The sequence below is a fragment of the Procambarus clarkii genome, chromosome 43, assembly GCF_040958095.1.
Source record: "Procambarus clarkii isolate CNS0578487 chromosome 43, FALCON_Pclarkii_2.0, whole genome shotgun sequence".
NCBI lineage: Eukaryota > Metazoa > Arthropoda > Malacostraca > Decapoda > Cambaridae > Procambarus > Procambarus clarkii.
The window spans coordinates 11,035,904-11,057,053 of record NC_091192.1 but is presented as its reverse complement, the minus strand read 5'-3'; the positions used below and the strand labels follow the sequence as shown (position 1 = coordinate 11,057,053).

The following is a 21,150-nucleotide window of genomic DNA, read 5'->3' as shown; positions in this document are numbered from 1 at the left end:
GGATGCCTGCTAGTAGTTCTGGGGCGGTTGGCCCCCTGCTTGGGTTTTCTGCTTCTGGGCAGAGTTTTTCGCCCATCCAGTCTGTTCTCGCTCTTTCGTATAGTCAATATTGACTTATTAAATATGTGCATATGTGACATACTAATTTATTGTGAATATTTTAGTTTACCTTGAAAAGCTTCATAGAAAACACCGACCTTACCTAACCTTCTTAGTATGTTAAGATAAGCATCTTATTGCTTCGTAATTACAATTATTAACCTATTATAGGTATAGGTTAAATAATAATTGTAATTACGAAGCAATAAGATGCTTATCTTAACATACTAAGAAGGTTAGGTACGGTCGGGGTTTTCTATGAAGCTTTTCAAGGTAAACTAAAATATTCACAATAAATTAGTATGTCACATATGCACTTATTTAATAAGTCAATATTGACTGTAAGAAAGTGCGAGAACAGGTTGCTCGTTCATTGTCTACATAAACGATCTACCAGTTGGAGTACAGAATTATATTAACATGTTTGCTGATGATGCTAAGATAATAGGGAAGATAAGAAACCTAGATGATTGTCATGCCCTTCATGAAGACCTGGACAAAATAAGTATATGGAGCAACACTTGGCAAATGGAATTTAATGTGAATAAATGCCATGTTATGGAATGTGGAATTGGAGAACATAGACCCCACACAACCTATAAATTATGTGAGAAATCTTTAAAGAATTATGACAAAGAAAGGGATCTAGGGGTGGTTCTAGATAGAAAACTGTCACCTGATAACCACATTAAGAACATTGTGGAGGAGCCTATACTACACTTTCTAACTTCAGAATTGCTTTGAAATACATGGATGGAGAACTACTAAAGAAATTGTTCACGAGTTTTGTTAGATCAAAGCTAGAATATGCAGCGGTTGTGTGGTGCCCATATCTTAAGAAGCACATCAACAAACTGGAAAAGGTGCAACGACATGCCACTAAGTGGCTCTCAGAACTGAAGGACAAAAACTACGAGGAGAGGTTAGAGGTATTAAATATGCAAAAACTAGAAGATAGAAGAAAAAGAGGCGATATGATCTCTACGTACAAAATAATAACAGGAATCTATAAAGTCAATAGGGGAGAATTCCTGAGATCCGGAACTTCAAGAAGAAGAGGTCATAGATTTAAAAACTAACGAAACAAAGCTGTAAGAGGAATATAAGAAAATTCACTTTTGCAAACAGAGTGGTAGACGATTGGAACAAGTTAGGTGAGAAGGTGGTGGAGGCCAAGACCGTCAGTAGTTTCAAAGCGTTACATGACAAAGAGTGCTGGGTAGACGGGACACCACGAGCGTAGCTCTCATCCTGTAACTACATTTAAGACCTGGCTCATGCTGGACTGCAGTGGAAGAAAAAGTCACTAACCTTACAACTTACCTGAATAACAGAACATCGGAGCCAGTATAGAAGAAAGGTATCCTTGTAACCTCTATATTAGCACTAGAACCGAGCTTGGGCATACCGGCTGGCGGTGGGCTACCTACCCTCTTCCCTCAAACGAGTGGGGGAGGAGGGATGAACCAGCTTGTGTTACTGTAGTTTCAAGAAAATTATATCATTTATTTACATAGTTGGGCGAGTTATTTCAGCCAATTTTGAGGCTTTGGTCTTTTGAATCTAGCAGTAGTTTGTTTTGACACACTGACTTTCTGGTTGCCTTCCTTGGTGAGGTGGGCAAAATAAATATCACCGCTCCCTGTGCCTCTGTGAGAGGGGCTGGTTTCTGGCTCCGGCCCTGGTAGGCCTCTAAACTCTATGGCTGATGTGATCCAGTAAGCTAGATGGTAACCATCTCAGCATTTTGTGGCTTCAGGGAACCACAAGAGGTTGGCACTCCCCCCCCCTCCTCCTCCTCCTCACAGAAAATTGATGTAGTGATAATAATCATAATCCAGTACTATAATAATAATAATTGATTTACAAGAAGGTACAATGGGTTTGTGAGATTACATAATATTGGAACTTTTACAGTCTTGCAAAGCCACTTAACACTCATAGCATATCAGATGTACTGTATAACAATGTTAAACATAATACAAGAGAGATTATTGGGAACATCCTCTGGTATTAAGACATGGGTATAGAAATTTTGGTAAACTATACTTAATTATTTAAGAAATCTTTATACTGTTTTATAAAAGTGCTGCAATTTTTAAGTCAATATATACAAAGCCATTCTTAAAATATTACATAAGTACAACTTTAAAAATAGTGAAAACTAAGTCTATAAACTACAGTACCTGAATTTGGGAACATCTTGGTCGAGATGCTTGTGGTCCATTGTGTCCATGACCACAGTGTTGATGATAGTCTTCAAGTCAGTCACATTCATGACCATTCCTGTCACAGCATCTACTGGCCCACACACAGTCACCTCCACTGTAAAGATCCATCATCATATCTTGAAAAACTAATTTATAAGAATATAGTGTTACAAGATTTGCTCAAGTTTCAAATGGTATTTCTCAAACTTCATAAAGTAAAATACTTGTGAAAATGTTCATTATCTTTGATAGTTGAAGTTCGCTTAAAAAAAAACAACGTTGAATGTAATGGAACACCATTTTCTGGGCGAGTCCCGGAAACTCCCCGCAGCTGTCCAAGCTGAATGGATATGTATAACTTTCTGGCATCAGTCAATGTGCACGGAATTGTTGCCTACTGGAGACCACAAGCCAGAACCTGGCCCCATCAAGAGAGGCATGAGAGGCAATGGCCTATAGAAACGCCTGTGTGGTTCGGAGCATTCTATGTCTGCCATCGACTGGATCTGGCACCCAGAGAGGAAGGCACCTCAAAACAAACCCCCTATTCTGGTGAAACTATTGCTACCGATAGTCGAACGCGTGGCCAGAACTCCCCAAATGAAAATTAACAAACGAGGCTTCGGAGATTGCCCCTTCCGGATTGGCGGCAGAGGCATTTGAGCCTGGTCCTCCTGCCGGAACTTTTGGGCCACGCCAGCGAGCCCCCTTCATCCCTGCTTTTCCAGTGGACTCTGCTTTTTCTCCAAAGGCAGAGAGGGGTTGGAGGACAGCTCAGCCCCGGGTCCTGACATGGAGTATTCCGGGGCTGGGGAGGAGTTGACTTTTGGGGGGGGGGGGGGGGACCCTGGGCCCCTCTGGTCCCTGCTTGGGTGTTTGGTACCCTCGTTGCGGGGCTTCTTGTTACAGGGGGAGGAGTTTTCCTTTCTCCCTCCCTATACAATTTTGTTATGAGTTCGATTCCTCCCCGGGTTAGGGTCCGGGTTCCCTTGGGTTCCCTCTTTCTGGAGGTTTTTGGCTTCCCGCATCCCACCGAGGAAGGTGTGGGAGGCCCCTTGCGGCTTACCTCCTGCAAGACCCGGATTACGCCTCGATAATGAAGTCTTTTTGAGATTGGCTCCTCTTTTTCTTTTTGGGTGTGTTACAAGGTGCCGGAGTCTTCCTGGCTGGCAGACTGCCTTTTCTTCTATGGGGGGATTGGCATTCGTCCTGTCGGAATGCGCACTTGAATGGCGAGAGTTGCCTACGGTCGTTCAGGTTTTCCTGCGGGCGAGTTGGAGCACCTCAAGGCGTGCTTGTTTGCTCCCATCCTTCCTTATGATGTCGGCCAAGTGCGGCTTCACGTGCAGGTTCCCTTCCTTTCGGCATCCCTAGTGGCCAAAGATTTGTGCGCCCGTGGGCACTTGGCTTTGGTCTTGCACTTCTTTTCCCTGCTGGAGCTGTCTTCAGACTGTCTTGTGTTGGGTGTGGAGGAGTTGGATTCTGGGCCAGGGTCCAGTGTGCTTGCTTCGGCAGCTCGGGCGTCGCCGTTTATGAGGGAGGCGGTGTCTCTTCTTCGCTTCTCGCCTCGCGTGCTGACAGGCGGTGCTCATCCAAATTTTGGGTTCATCTTGGGCCCTGGCTCTTAGATTTTCATGCCCTTTTTCTCCGTTGCTGTTTGCAGTCTGCGGTGGTGCATTTTCTGCAGGCGGCTTCGTCCAGTTGACGGCATTTGTTGAATTTGTTGGCTCTCCGGGGGGGGGGGGGGGGGTCACAAAATGGCACGAAAGTATCTCTTCGTGCCAAGTCTCAGGGTTCCTTCGATCGTCGTAGGCCAGTAGTGCCAGATTTGGGGCAGGCACCTCCCCTAGAGCCGTCGGCGTCTGTTCGGTGCAGTGATCGCTCTTAGTGTCGGTTGGGCTTTCGTAGGGGTCGCCGGCCCTTTCGCGGGTTGCCCCGTTGACAGGGCGATAGGAGGGGAAGGCTCGCACTGTTTGCTCTCGCCTGATCCCACGATTCTTTGTCATTTTTGGCTGGTGTGGGCTCCAAGCCAGACCACATGTTTGCTCGCCAGGGATATGGTTCTTTCCCAGCTCGCCAGGTTCATGGTGAACTGGAGGAAGTCCCTCTTATTTCCCTCTCAGGTTCGGATTGGGTTTGGTGTGGGACTCTCAAACTGCTTCCTTGTCTCTCCCTCCAGCGACGCTGTTGTGGCTGCGGTCCCGCCTCCAGCTGTTTTTGGAGGGCACCCGGATCACACGTCGGTTGTTTGAGTGGCTGTGCGGGAGCCTGAACTTCGCCGTGCTGGTCTACCCATCAGGCCGATCTGGCTTCGCCGGATGTTCTGGTTTCTTCGGGGTACGAGCACCCAGAGGTGGATCTATTCGCATCAGCGTGGTCGAGACGTCTTCCAGTTTATGTTGCACCCTTCCCAGATTGCGAGGCCGTCGGGGTCGACGCTTTTCGGCTGGACTGGTCGAGACGGAGTTACCTGTACCTCTTCCCTCCAGTCAGTTTGTTACTCCGGATCCTGGCTCGCTAGGAGACTTACCAAGGGAGAGTAGTCCTGTTGGCTCTTTGGTGGCCCGGTCAGCCTTGGTTTCAGGCGCTTCTTGCTCGATGTTCGAACCCGAGGGTCTTCCCGCTGCTCCGCCTCTTTCAGCAGATCGGTCCGGTCCGTTACGTGGCTGGTTCAATCTTTTCCACTACTCTTCACATCTGGTCTTTTTGACGTGGGTGTATCACCACTTGTATGATGATCAGGTGGCTTAGTTGATGGTGTTCCACCTGCGAGTTTCATTTAGACAGCAGTATGAAATTTCCTGGCGGTCATTTCGGCAATTTCTGTCTCTTCGTAGGTTGTTTTCAATTCTGGTCGGGTTGTTTTGTCCTTTCTCAGTTGTTTCAGGACCATAATCTTGTGCCAAATACTGTTGCCTCGTTTCGTGCAGCGCTGGCGGAGCCGCTGCAGCTTGCTTTCGGGGTGGATGTCACTTCTGCTTCGTTCCGCAAGCTTTCTCAGGCGTTGTTTCACCTCCGGCCTGCTCATGCGCCGCCTGAACCGTCCTGGTCGTTGGACTGGGTGCTCTCTTTTCTCTCTCTTCTCCTCGGTTTGTGGTGGCCTCCCTCGGTTCAGGACTGTTTTTCTAAGGCTCTTTTCTTGTTGGAATTGGCCTCTGGGGGTCGGGTTGGGGAGCTTCATGCTCTCCTCCAGCGCAGGGGTTTCTGCTCTTTCGGACCTGGTGGTCGTTTCATTCGTTTGTAGCCTTCTCCTTTTCTAGTGAAGAATCACTCTGCTGCTTTCCGAAGGGGTCCTTGGGTTGTTGATGCTTTGTTGGTTCGGCCAGGGGTAATTACCCAAGTGTAGTTACAGGATGAGAGCTACGCTCGTGATGTCCCGTCTACCCAGCACTCTCATATAACGCTTTGACATTACAGTACTGACGGTTTTGGCCTCCACCACCTTCTCACCTAACTTCTTCCAACCATCTACCACTGTTTACAAAAGTGAATTTTCTTATATTTCTCCGGAAACTTTGTTTCGTTAGTTTAAATCTATGACCTCTTATCCTTGAAGATCCGGGTCTCAGGAATTCATCCCTATCAATTTTATCGATTCCTGTTACTAATTTGAACGTAGTGATCATATTGCCTCTTTCTTCCATCTTCTAGTTTTTGCATATTTAATGCCTCTAACCTCGCCTCATAGCTCTTGAGTTCTAGGAGCCACTTAGTGGCATGTCGTTGCATCTTTTCCAGTTTGTTGATGTGCTTGCATCATGTTTTGTGTCCAGTTGCGGCTCTTTGCCAGTATCTGCGCGCCATGGCCTCCGTGGCATGGGACACATTTTGGGTGGACCCAGTTCCCTTCTTCCCTGTTACAAGGCGCGGGTCTCCCAGGTTGTCCACAGGATTATTTGGTCCAGCCAGCCTGCGGTCTATCCCAGTGCCCACGACGTTCGTCGAGGCTTTGGCTGCTGTTTTTGGGAATATGTCCTGGGCTGACATTCGGGCATGAGGCTTTTGCAGGTCGAACAGGTTCCTGGCTGCACGGTATCTCGTTAATGTTCCTGGGCCTTCTCAGGCGTGTGTAGCCTTGGGTTGCAGTTTGCAGCCATTTGTCTCGACTTCGAGTTGAGGAGCGAGTGACGACCGCCTCCTGGGTAAGTCCCTCTTTTTCTTTATCTTTGGTTAGGTAGCTTCAGGGAGCTGAAGGAGATCTCCACAGAAAACTAGCGTTGAATGTAATGAAACGCCAATTTCTGGGTGAGACCCGGAGGCTTCCTGGCATCCCTCCCTCCCTCCGGTCAGTGGTTTCTCGCGTTTTTGATACTCAGCCTCTGAACCGAGGAGAGTTGCTGGCGTGGAGGTCTGGGACCCCCCCGTCCCCCTCCCAGGGAGGGGGGGATTGCGCAGATGGATGCACGGCATTTCTGGTGACGTCATACTTGTTTCCTTGGTTTTGATTGGAGAGTTCGGTTGCTAGTTCAGCTGTCGGTTTGCAATTTATTTGATCAGCAGTAGTTTGTTTTGGAATTCCTACCTTTCTGAGTGCCTGACCTGGTAGATGGCAAAGACTGCTTCCAATTACACAGAGATGTCTTTAGGCCATTGCTCCTTGTGCCTCTCTTGAGGGGGGCCAAGTTCTGGCTCTGGTCTCCGGTAGGCCTGGAACTCTTTCGATTGACTCTTGCCACGGTCTAATATACACATCAGCCCGGTATTAGCTCCGGGTCTCACCCAGAAAATGGCGTTTCATTACATTCAATGCTGTTTTTTGGGGGAACTATGACTACTGTATGTGGCAAGATGATGGCCCCGAAACCCCCACCAGAAAAGCCAAGCCGATGCCAACAAAGCAGCTACCTAAGAAAGGACAGAAGGAGAAGGAAGGACCGCCAAAATACCCCATACTGCCGCCAAGAAGAAGCACGCAGGTGAGACACCAACAACGAAGCCACCTGACCACCAACCGAAGGTGAGAGACTAGTCAGAACCTAACCGGCCCCATCAAGGTTCATCTGAGCCTAGGAAGAGGCAGAGCCGCGGGAAGATCTCGGGCGCGACCACCGAGGAAGCAGAGCCAGAAACCCAATCCACTCACGAGGGCGAAGCAGGGGATACTGTACCACCAAACACAAACAATCCTAATATAAAGGGGGAAAAGGAACACCAAGGCAGACCCCTACCAGGCAAAAATAAATAGAGAAGAAAACCCTCGTAAGAAGACAGCGTACCCAGAGGGAACACAGCCGGCTGCTGTTATAGGTGAAAACTAGCTATGCAGTACCCCGCACCTCTACCAGTGCAATAACTACCACTTACCCCAAGGCAAACTAGGGAGGAAACCCCCCAAAACACTCGGGGCGGTCAATCGCCAAGCAGCAAAAGACCAACAGAGGTAGACCCAAGGTGACTTGTGGCAGGGAACCCCAAGCCCCAAGGGTGGTAACAGGGCACTCAGGGAAGGTGACCCTAAGCACATGCAGCCCGAGTACCTGTGAATATTATTCCCAGCTCGCACACAACTATAAGTGCAGTACAGTACTGAACAGAGGACAACACAACAAAAGTCCGGAGCTGGAACCACAATGATTAAGCCGTATCTCCGCTGGCACGGAGGTTTGGGGCTCCCCATTCCCCCTTCCGGGGAGGGGGGAGCTACGCAGACATGCGGCATGGCTCATGTGACGTCATGCTTGTTTGCTTGTTTTCAATTGGGGAGTTCTGTCCACTCGTTTGTCTATTTTCGTCGTTTTTAACCAGAATAGGGGTATGTTTTGGGGCGCTTACTTTTCTGGGTGCCTGTCCCGGTCGATGGCAGATATTGAATGCTCCAAAAATCACATGTGCATTTCAGTGGGCCATTGCTCCTCATGCCTCTCTGAGGGGGGCCAGGTTCTGGTCGTGATCCCTGGTAGGCCTAGAACTCCACCCACATCAAATAATGCCAAACGTTAGGGTATTCTTATCAGCCTGGATAGCTCCGGGTAGCTGTAGGGGCTCCCCCAGAAACCCCTACAGAAATGGTTTCCCAAATGCACCAGGGAAGGGAACCCTAACATGCAAGGGTATTACTCACAGGGTGCCTAAGGAAGGATGCCCCTAAGCACATGCAGCCCCGGTACTCTTGAGGACAAGAGTACCGGGGCTGCACACACACACACATCACCACAGAGATCACCACGAAGGCAAAACACCGCTTTGGAATTCGAGGCCAGAGAAGACGTCCGCCCTGAACCATCTCTGGGGCCAGGTTTTGGCTCGTGGTCCCAGGTAGGCTGAACTCCATAAACTAATTTCGCGGTGTAATATATCACACATTAGCCCGATAGCTCCAGGGAGCTGAAGAGGCTCCCCACAGAAAAACCATTTAAAGACATATAATTATATAAAAATTGTATTTACAGCAACTCCCACCACACTGGTGGGCGAGCACTCTGCTACTGGCCAATACTCTGTCAGTGCCTGTATAATGTCAGCTTTCCTTGCTCTATCTTCTTAAAGTGAGACATACAATATTTGTTTTAATTTCCTGTGATCACAGAACTCTTTTTAATAATACAAGAAAAACTTAATTTTGGGGGAATCATTTTTGTCTGCACACCTGGGCTCATTATATTTAATAGTGGGACAGGAGTGGAGGTTAAGGCTGCAGTCTACCTTAGTTTCTGCTCTTCAAGAGTACTATAAACTTTAACAGGTACAAATCTACTGTATATTGTGACAGGTTGTGGTATCGCAGCTATACTGAACCAAGGTGGTATGGCTCTCCCTCACATAAATAACAAAAATGCTGCTATTGGCCCTTGCAGTGTGTACATCGCAGGTGGAAACAAATAAAAATCATCAAATAAATAATTAAAACAATTAACTGAAATATTAGTAAACAAAAATGGCACCTGAAAACACTTGGCGATCATGTAATGCAAAGGTGGACAAGATAATATGAAAATTAATACAAAAGTAAACTAAGAAATTCAATGAATACAAAGCATGAAGATATACTGGTGTACTGAACACAGCTACCATACCACCACAGCATCAGACACACGGCTTTGGCCGAGAGCAAAAGACAGGTGAGAGAGACCAAGGTGATCCAAGAGCACTGAGAGAGAAATTGGCTCTCCAGGGAGGCAGCGCCCTTTATCTAGTCCAGCGGTGATAACTCATCCGGTGTCAACACAAGGTGGACATCTGGTCAACTAGCAAACTGCTCGTTTGTGGCTGGCAGTGCCCTTGTGTTGAGCTCCACCACTGCCAGTTGAAGGCGGCTAACTGCTTGTTTGTGAAGGCAAACTACTGGTTAGTAGAGGCACCCGGCTTATCTCTGAGTCATACCAGGCCGTGCCAGGCCCTGGGGGGTACAGAGAGGTGGCAGGACTGATGACTCATCTTGGCTGGTGAAGAGGTAGATTTCTAGTACAGAGGCATTGAAAGTGAAGGGAAAAGGCAGTTCCACTGCTGTGCAGGGGATTCACGCGACAATATAAAAACAAAGGAAAATACTGGGACCCTGACCTTTGTAGTTATGTCCGTGGCCATTAGGGTTGTTGCATTTGCCAAAGATCTTCATGTTCTCAGCATCGCTCAGTAGTTTGCTGGTGAAGGAGAAATGTTTATCTATTAGCATTTGAAAACATTTTATTTGAATAAAAAACAAATTTATTTAGGCTTTGATACTAAATGAGCCAGGAAAATAGCTATTATTATTAACCTACACAATATTAACTTATTATTAACTTATACAGTTATATCAAAAGTGCCACTTATCACGTATGTGAAAACCCCCAGCATTGAATGTAATGAAACTCCATTTTCTGGGGAGCCCCGGAGGCTACCCGAAGCTTTCCAAACTAATGTGCTATATTAGTTTGGCATCATCAGTCACAGAAGTCCTTTTGCCTACCAGGGACCATAAGCCAGAACCTGGCCCCCTTCAGAGAGAGACAGGGAGCAATGGCCTATGAGCACTTTACATTTAAAGTACTGTATGTCATAATTGCCATCGACTGGGGAGGACATCCAGAAAGATAGGTGAAACAAAACAGACTTCATTCTAATGAAAATAGTGACCAACATCTGAAAAGAGCAAAAGAACTCCCCCAGACAGAAAAAAAACAAGCAACACTTCAAGCAAAACATTGAGCCGGCAACCCACCACCCCAGTTCTTGAACGATGAAAACTACCGATCAGAGGGGAGTGGGTGTCAGGGGGGCGTCCGGGACTCGCCCAGAAAATAGCATTTCATTATATTCAATGCTGGTTTTCTGTGGGAAGCCTTGTTTGCTCCCTGAAGCTAACTACCCACATATAAGTAAAAAACAGGTACTTACACGAGAGGTGGCAGCACTGCAGGTCTCAGGCAAAGTAAAGACTGACGGCTGCAACAGGCTCCCCAACGCAACATAAGGCCATAGAGGGGACCGGAACGTTCACGAGATATCTGGCGGCCAGGACCCTGTTCAACCTTCTAAACCCCCGCATCTGAATTTCGACCCAAGACATACAGGGGTACCCCTGTTTAAGAGTTTAATCCGTTCCCGAGACAGCTCATAACCCGAAAACTCGTAAACCGAAGCTAATTTCCCCATAAGAAATAATGGGAAATGAATTAATCCACTCCTGACTACCCAAAAACCTCACTTCAAACTAAATTTTATACCTAATTCATTCAAATCTACACTACAAAAGTATGTTCAAGTTATTACTTACCCTTGCTGATGACTCCTGTTGACGTATGGAAGATGGTGAGGAGGGGGGAGGAGGAGAGGTGTTACTGTTTGGAAGGGAAGTCCCCTTCGATTATAACATCAGGCAGTAAAGGTTTCTCTGGAGTGCACACACTGGCATGTTTTGCCTGCATACCACTAGGTCCTGGTTATGGTTCACTGCTTGATTTTCTCGCCCCCCCCCCCACCTCCTTCACCAGCAGCCTGGCTGCCCCCATCGCCTTCACTAGCTGCCTGGCTGCCCCCCCCCCCCCATCTCCTTCACCAGCTGCCTGGCTGCCCCCATCTCCTTCACCAGCTGCCTGGCTGCCCCCCCCCCCCATCTCCTTCACCAGCTGCCTGGCTGCCCCCATCACCTTCACTAGCTGCCTGGCTGCCCCCATCTCCTTCACCAGCAGCCTGGCTGCCCCCATCGCCTTCACTAGCTGCCTGGCTGCCCCCCCCCCCCCATCTCCTTCACCAGCTGCCTGGCTGCCCCCATCGCCTTCACTAGCAGCTCAACTGCCCCTATTGCTGCAGTAGCACCCCAACTGGCCACACCACTGCCCTTGCTGGTAGCGGTATGTCAGTCTCTACTGCTGTGTGATGCTGGGCTGTTAATATGTAGAGGAATTTAATCCTCTACATATTTGATCATATACACTGGCTGCCTGTGTTGGGGAACAGGCAGCTAGTTTATATAATTAATTCAACAGGCTGCCAGTTTATATTATTAATTCATTATTTCATTGCTGTATTTATACTGTCTGTTAGGCTTGTATCGACCATCCTCAGGATGCAACCTCGCAACAAGCTGGCCGACTGGGTACCTACTTACTGCTAGGTGAACAGGGGAATTAGATAACGGGAAATGCATTCTGTTACGACTCTGGGTTCCTCAGTGGAAACCAGAGGTCAAAATTGAGCTAAATAAACTACCTTATAGTATTGGGGACGCATGGCGAGGTGCATTTGTCGTATCTTCCCTGCCAGACGTAAGACGATTCTCGTTTCTCACAGAGCATGTAAAGACTGAGCTTGGGGTTGATTATTAAATAATAAAATAGGCATCAACTATGTTTACTAATACTTTCTAATCATTTGTAAAGTAAACCTGAGTAAACTTGGGATACGAATGCTGTACGATTAGTTGAGTAGTCTGCTGACAGTGAGTGAACTGAGAGTGGAGACGCTCCTCCTTCTCTGACTGGCGTTCGTGGGGGTCAAGACCTTTCCGAGCTGCTCTGCACTCCTCTACCTTTCCTCTTACTTATTTTCCTTACCTTAAGTTCCTGTACCATTAAGTTAAGTCCTGTGTTTTTTAAGTGTGTCTACTCTGGGTTTGTAAGATTGGTGGAGACCTTGGGGTAGTATTTGCCAGTGTTTTGGGTACCCATTAGTGTTGTGTTGTGTTAAGGTACCACGTGGGCTCACTACCCCTAAGCTGCCCAAGCTTCAAGTGCTTCACTAGTAGCACTTTACCCTAGCTTGTTCTCAGTGTAAACCTTGTATCCTGCTTATGTAAACCAAGGCTTTTAACGTAAGATAGTGTGGTAAAGTAATTATTATTGTTGTTATTGGTGAGAATGTATATGGGGGGTTGTTAAGGGATTAATAAATAAGTAAGTTAGTTAGAGTATCCATTTTTCCTGTGTAGATCTATGATCAACCTCTAGACTGACATTATCTTGTAGCCAATTAATATTCACTGTGGATATTTTATTTTGGGAGCCGGGCCTTTTAGATCTCCCATATTTGATAACTCTTAATGCTAACTACTGCCCCTACATCCATTTATACTAGATCCCCCATAGTACAGCCCACCATTTATAACACATTCAAACATTTCAGTCGCCATCTATTATTCGATTCCGAATTCATGATCGAGTCGCCAACGAACCCAAACAATTATTATTTTAAAAACAGTATATAAATCAGGAGTGATACTATTGGATCTACATAAAACCTGCCTTGCATATTCACTTCTTAAACTATTTCATCTCTTGTGGAGCAAATGTACATGCCAGACAGGTTAAACAGCCACCCACTGTACACACCCGACAGGTTAAACAGCCACCCACTGTACAACTGTCAGGTAAACAGCCACCCGCTGTACACACCCAAGAGGTTAAACAGACACCCGCGGTACACACCCGGCAGGTTAAACAGCCACCCACTGTACACACCCGACAGGTTAAACAGCCACCCACTGTACAACTGTCAGGTAAACAGACACCCGCTGTACACACCCGGCAGGTTAAACAGACACCCGCTGTACACACCCGGCAGGTTAAACAGCCACCCGCTGTACACACCCGGCAGGTTGAACAGCCACCCTCTGTACACACCCGGCAGGTTGAACAGCCACCCGCTGTACACACCCGGCAGGTTAAACAGCCACCCACTGTACACACCCGACAGGTTAAACAGCCACCCACTGTACACACCCGACAGGTTAAACAGCCACCCACTGTACACACCCGACAGGTTAAACAGCCACCCACTGTACACACCCGACAGGTTAAACAGCCACCCACTGTACACACCCGACAGGTTAAACAGCCACCCACTGTACACACCCGACAGGTTAAACAGCCACCCACTGTACACACCCGACAGGTTAAACAGCCACCCACTGTACACACCTGACATGTAAACAGCCACCCACTGTACACCTGACATGTAAACAGCCACCCACTGTACACACCCGACAGGTTAAACAGCCACCCACTGTACACACCCGACAGGTTAAACAGCCACCCACTGTACACACCCGACAGGTTAAACAGCCACCCACTGTACACACCCGACAGGTTAAACAGCCACCCACTGTACACACCCGACAGGTTCAACAGCCACCCACTGTACACACCCGACAGGTTAAACAGCCACCCACTGTACACACCCGACAGGTTAAACAGCCACCCACTGTACACACCCGACAGGTTAAACAGCCACCCACTGTACAACTGTCAGGTAAACAGCCACCCGCAGTACACACCCAAGAGGTTAAACAGACACCCGCTGTACACACCCGGCAGGATAAACAGCCACCCACTGTACACACCCGACAGGTTAAACAGCCACCCACTGTACAACTGTCAGGTAAACAGACACCCGCTGTACACACCCGGCAGGTTAAACAGACACCCGCTGTACACACCCGGCAGGTTGAACAGCCACCCGCTGTACACACCCAGCAGGTTGAACAGCCACCCGCTGTACACACCCGGCAGGTTGAACAGCCACCCGCTGTACACACCCGGCAGGTTAAACAGCCACCCACTGTACACACCCGGCAGGTTAAACAGCCACCCACTGTACACACCCGACAGGTTAAACAGCCACCCACTGTACACACCCGACAGGTTAAACAGCCACCCACTGTACACACCCGACAGGTTAAACAGCCACCCACTGTACACACCCGACAGGTTAAACAGCCACCCACTGTACACACCCGACAGGTTAAACAGCCACCCACTGTACACACCCGACAGGTTAAACAGCCACCCACTGTACACACCCGACAGGTTAAACAGCCACCCACTGTACACACCCGACAGGTTAAACAGCCACCCACTGTACACACCCGACAGGTTAAACAGCCACCCACTGTACACACCCGACAGGTTAAACAGCCACCCACTGTACACACCCGACAGGTTAAACAGCCACCCACTGTACACACCCGACAGGTTAAACAGCCACCCACTGTACACACCCGACAGGTTAAACAGCCACCCACTGTACACACCCGACAGGTTAAACAGACACCCACTGTACACACCCGACAGGTTCAACAGCCACCCACTGTACACACCCGACAGGTTCAACAGCCACCCACTGTACACACCCGACAGGTTAAACAGCCACCCACTGTACACACCCGACAGGTTAAACAGCCACCCACTGTACACCTGACATGTAAACAGCCACCCACTGTACACCTGACATGTAAACAGCCACCCACTGTACACCTGACATGTAAACAGCCACCCACTGTACACCTGACATGTAAACAGCCACCCACTGTACACCTGACCCTGACATATAAACGGCAATACTGTCCACATCAGCCAGGTATTCAGACACCCATTGTATACACATGACAGGTAAACAACCACTAACTGTCCACACCTGAAAGGTAAACAGCCACTAACTGTCCACACCTGAAAGGTAAACAGCCACTAACTGTCCACACCTGAAAGGTAAACAGCCACTAACTGTCCACACCTGAATGGTAAACAGCCACTAACTGTCCACACCTGAAAGGTAAACAACCACTAACTGTCCACACCTGAAAGATAAACAGCCACTAACTGTCCACACCTGAAAGGTAAACAGCCACTAACTATCCTGGTTGATACCTGGTTGATGGGGTTCTTCTACTCCCCAAGCCCGGCCCGAGGCCAGGCTTGACTTGTGAGTGTTTGGTCCAACAGGCTGTTGCTTGAAGCGGCCCGCAGGCCCACATACCCACCACAGCCCAGTTGGTCCGGCACTCCTTGGAGGAATAAATCTTGTTTCCTCTTGAAGATGTCCACGGTTGTTCCGGCAATATTTCTTATGCTTGCTGGGAGGACGTTGAACAACTGCGGACCTCTGATGTTTATACAGTGTTCTCTGATTGTGCCTATGGCACCTTTGCTCTTCACTGGCTCTATTCTGCATTTTCTTCCATATCGTTCACTCCAGTACGTTATTATTTTACTGTGTAGATTTGGGACCTGATCCTCCAGTATCTTCCAGATGTATATTATTTGGTATCTCTCTCGTCTTCTTTCTAGTGAGTACATATTAGAGCTTTGAGACGATCCCAATAATTTAGGTGCTTTATCGCGTCTATGCGTGCCTTATATGTTCTCTGTATTCCCTCTATTTCAGCAATCTGTCCACACCTGAAAGGTAAACAGCCCCCCCACTGTCCACACCTGGCAGGCTAAACAGCCCCCCACTGTCCACATGTAACACGGGGTAGGGTTCCTCTCTCTACTTCTCTTTCCTTCTTTGCCCTCTACCCGTATTCTTACTTTTTATTCTCTACCAAGGGACTCCAAAACTTTTACCAAAGCCAACTCACGCTACGTGGTCCTAAGACGATTGACCGACTTAGGATTCTACACCCAGTATGACGTGACCTAGGCTTTGAGCAAAACCCTAGAGTCGCCTCTACGCTGCCACCACCAGACCAGTAACACAGCAATGACCGAGGTCTGGATCGATCACGCTAATTAATCAACCTTGGGGCTTGATCCCCACTATAACCGATGACCGTGGAAACTTAAGAGTGTGAAATTAATTACACGGGAATGATTCGATGTTAGAATCGGCGCCCCAATCCAACTTTACCTCGTGTGGACCACGTGACCAGGACAAGTATACACATAAAACACATGGAAATAATAAAAATGCAATTTATTACCTAATTAATTTATTAAAAGAAAAACTAAAACAAAATCTAAATATGTTCACTCCCTGTCACTTTAACACTCCCTACTTGACCTGAATGGCAATGAAGACTATTCCTATACATAACAATAGCAACTATACCTCTATGTTTTACCAGCTGAAGATGTTGGGCTGGTCTTGGGGAGAGGTAAGATGGATTGACCTCTCCCAGTTGCTCTGGAGTCCACACTGATCTGTCCTCGTCTGATCTAGCCCAGACTAGAACATTGTATCCTTCCGCATCGCTTACCCCAGTTACTTAGCAAGGTTTAAGTTATAACAATTAACCTCTGTTTGTACTGAATTGATCCAGACTGGTTGAATTATTTTACTGAAATTAAATTACACAAACATCTAACGGCAGAGCTGTTCCCGATCCCCCAAAATGGTTAATTGAACTTTGAGAAATAGTAGACATGTCAACCCTGATGACCTATGACCGCCGGTCACTCCGCCTTACAAGTTAGATCCGATTCGTGACGTCACTGATGGTGACTTAAACTCAATAATTAGAATACTCTTGATATTGTACCCAGCACTATTATACAATACAATTTTAATACAAAATGAATAAAGGCTAATTTCTCTAAATTACTGAATACAATAGGATGATTCATTATACGCAGCTATGAACAAAGCGTCGGTTATTTCCACCGCGAATCCCCCTGGGGTCAGGTTCCCAGGTCCCCATGCGGGCTCAGCTTCCCATTCTCTTTTGTCGATAAACCACTCTGGAAAATTCTTACAACCAGCCTAGTTTGTTACACACACCTGGCAGGCTAAACAGCCCCCACTGTCCACACCTGGCAGGCTAAACAGCCCCCCCACTGTCCACACCTGGCAGGCTAAACAGCCCCCCCCCACTGTCCACACTTGGCAGGCTAAACAGCCCCCCCCACTGTCCACACCTGGCAGGCTAAACAGCCCCCCCCCCACTGTCCACACCTGGCAGGCTAAACAGCCCCCCCCCCACTGTCCACACCTGGCAGGCTAAACAGCCCCCCCACTGTCCACACCTGGCAGGCTAAACAGCCCCCCCCCCACTGTCCACACCTGGCAGGCTAAACAGTCCCCCCCACTGTCCACACCTGGCAGGCTAAACAGTCCCCCCCACTGTCCACACCTGGCAGGCTAAACAGCCCCCCCCCCACTGTCCACACCTGGCAGGCTAAACAGCCCCCCCACTGTCCACACCTGGCAGGCTAAACAGCCCCCCCCCCACTGTCCACACCTGGCAGGCTAAACAGCCCCCCCCCACTGTCCACACCTGGCAGGCTAAACAGCCCCCCCCCCACTGTCCACACCTGGCAGGCTAAACAGCCCCCCCCCCACTGTCCACACCTGGCAGGCTAAACAGCCCCCCCCCCACTGTCCACACCTGGCAGGCTAAACAGCCCCCCCCCACTGTCCACACCTGGCAGGCTAAACAGCCCCCCCCCACTGTCCACACCTGGCAGGCTAAACAGCCCCCCCCCCACTGTCCACACCTGGCAGGCTAAACAGCCCCCCCCCCCACTGTTTACACCTGGCAGGCTAAACAGCCCCCCCCCCACTGTCCACACCTGGCAGGCTAAACAGCCCCCCCCCACTGTCCACACCTGACAGGCTAAACAGCCACCCACTGTACACACCTGACAGGCTAAACAGCCACCCACTGTACACACCTGACAGGCTAAACAGCCACCCACTGTACACACCTGACAGGCTAAACAGCCACCCACTGTACACACCTGACAGGCTAAACAGCCACCCACTGTACACACCTGACAGGCTAAACAGCCACCCACTGTACACACCTGACAGGCTAAACAGCCACCCACTGTACACACCTGACAGGCTAAACAGCCACCCACTGTACACACCTGACAGGCTAAACAGCCACCCACTGTACACACCTGACAGGCTAAACAGCCACCCACTGTACACACCTGACAGGCTAAACAGCCACCAACTGTACACACCTGACAGGCTAAACAGCCACCATCTGTACACACCTGACAGGCTAAACAGCCACCAACTGTACACACCTGACAGGCTAAACAGCCACCAACTGTACACACCTGACAGGCTAAACAGCCACCAACTGTACACACCTGACAGGCTAAACAGCCACCAACTGTACACACCTGACAGGCTAAACAGCCACCAACTGTACACACCTGACAGGCTAAACAGCCACCAACTGTACACACCTGACAGGCTAAACAGCCACCAACTGTACACACCTGACAGGCTAAACAGCCACCAACTGTACACACCTGACAGGCTAAACAGCCACCAACTGTACACACCTGACAGGCTAAACAGCCACCAACTGTACACACCTGACAGGCTAAACAGCCACCAACTGTACACACCTGACAGGCTAAACAGCCACCAACTGTACACACCTGACAGGCTAAACAGCCACCAACTGTACACACCTGACAGGCTAAACAGCCACCAACTGTACACACCTGACAGGCTAAACAGCCACCAACTGTACACACCTGACAGGCTAAACAGCCACCAACTGTACACACCTGACAGGCTAAACAGCCACCAACTGTACACACCTGACAGGCTAAACAGCCACCAACTGTACACACCTGACAGGCTAAACAGCCACCAACTGTACACACCTGACAGGCTAAACAGCCACCAACTGTACACACCTGACAGGCTAAACAGCCACCAACTGTACACACCTGACAGGCTAAACAGCCACCAACTGTACACACCTGACAGGCTAAACAGCCACCAACTGTACACACCTGACAGGCTAAACAGCCACCAACTGTACACACCTGACAGGCTAAACAGCCACCAACTGTACACACCTGACAGGCTAAACAGCCACCAACTGTACACACCTGACAGGCTAAACAGCCACCAACTGTACACACCTGACAGGCTAAACAGCCACCAACTGTACACACCTGACAGGCTAAACAGCCACCAACTGTACACACCTGACAGGCTAAACAGCCACCAACTGTACACACCTGACAGGCTAAACAGCCATCAACTGTACACACCTGACAGGCTAAACAGCCATCAACTGTACACACCTGACAGGCTAAACAGCCATCAACTGTACACACCTGACAGGCTAAACAGCCATCAACTGTACACACCTGACAGGCTAAACAGCCATCAACTGTACACACCTGACAGGCTAAACAGCCATCAACTGTACACACCTGACAGGCTAAACAGCCATCAACTGTACACACCTGACAGGCTAAACAGCCATCAACTGTACACACCTGACAGGTAAACAGCCACTAAGTGTACACATCTGAAAGGTAAACAGACGCTAACTTTACACACCTGACAGGTAAACAGACGCTAACTTTACACACCTGACAGGTAAACAGCCACTAACTGTACACACCTGAAAGGTAAACAACCACTAACTGTCCACACCTGAAAGGTAAACAGCCACTAACTGTACACACCTGACAGGTAAACAGCCACTAACTGTCCACACCTGAAAGGTAAACAGCCAATAACTGTACACACCTGACAGGTAAACAGCCACTAACTGTGGACACCTGAAAGGTAAACACCCACCCACTTTACACACCTGACAGGTAAACAGCCACTAACTGTACACACCTGACAGGTAAACAGCCACTAATTGTACACACCTGACAGGTAAACAGCCACTAACTGTACACACCTGACAGGTAAACAGCCACTAACTGTACACACCTGACAGGTAAACAGCCACTAACTGTACACACCTGACAGGTAAACAGCCACTAATTGTACACACCTGACAGGTAAACAGCCACTAACTGTACACACCTGACAGGTAAACAGCCACTAACTTTACACACCTGACAGGTAAACAGCCACTAACTTTACACACCTGACAGGTAAACAGCCACTAACTGTACACACCTGAAAGGTAAACAGCCACCCACTTTACACACCTGAAAGGTAAACAGCCACCAACTGTACACACCTGACAGGTAAACAGCCACCCACTGTACACACCTGACAGGTAAACAGCCACCCACTGTACACACCTGACAGGTAAACAGCCACCCACTTTACACACCTCACAGGTAAACAGCCACCAACTGTACACAGCTGACAGGTAAACAGCCATCAACTGTACACACCTGACAGGTAAACAGCCATCAACTGTACACACCTGACAGGTAAACAGCCACCAACTGTACACACCTGACAGGTAAACAGCCATCAACTGTACACACCTGACTCATTCAGACCTCACCTGTGGAGCCTGTGACAAGCACTGAAGCTCTCCACACGCGTCACGAAAGCAATGGGTTTCTTTTTATCCTGGGAGGCCATGATGGTATACTGGCAGAGATGTGAGGGACACTGGTGGTGATGACAGCGCCCTACGCCGTCAGCGACACAACTGGTGTGACCAGGTCAGCGACAAGAGCGTAACACAACACCGTGTTCTCACGCTGGTAGTCCAGCTCCACTGGTCCAAGGTCGCTTTGGAAGACGGAACAATGGTCGCTCTAGTTGTCAGGGGTCTGCTGTGTATCATTTCATTATAGCCTTACCACTCAGTTCTATGCCTGAATTGTGTTATTTTGCGTTATATTAATTATTTAATGACTTCGATTGTTAAATGGAAGAAATGAGATGCATTATCTTGTTTCATGATTGCTAGTGATAATGTGCACATGGTGATGTGTGGCAAGCAGTCGTGGGAAGAGGAAGCACCTCG

At 48.6% G+C, this 21,150-nt stretch overlaps 1 protein-coding gene across 1 annotated transcript in view; it reads right to left on the bottom strand.

Moving 5' to 3' along the window:
* The window catches only part of pr (6-pyruvoyl tetrahydrobiopterin synthase purple), a 35,279-nt gene extending 14,364 nt beyond the window's left edge, over nt 1–20,915 (bottom strand). Inside the window, exons 1-3 of the mRNA XM_045738451.2 lie at nt 20,680–20,915; nt 9,810–9,889; nt 2,286–2,424 (exon numbers count right to left, since the gene is read on the bottom strand). Coding sequence (XP_045594407.1) covers nt 2,286–2,424; nt 9,810–9,889; nt 20,680–20,759 — 299 coding nt within the window. The 5' untranslated portion in view covers nt 20,760–20,915. The remainder of the gene's footprint in view (nt 1–2,285; nt 2,425–9,809; nt 9,890–20,679) is intronic.
* Nucleotides 20,916–21,150: the final 235 nt, after the last annotated feature.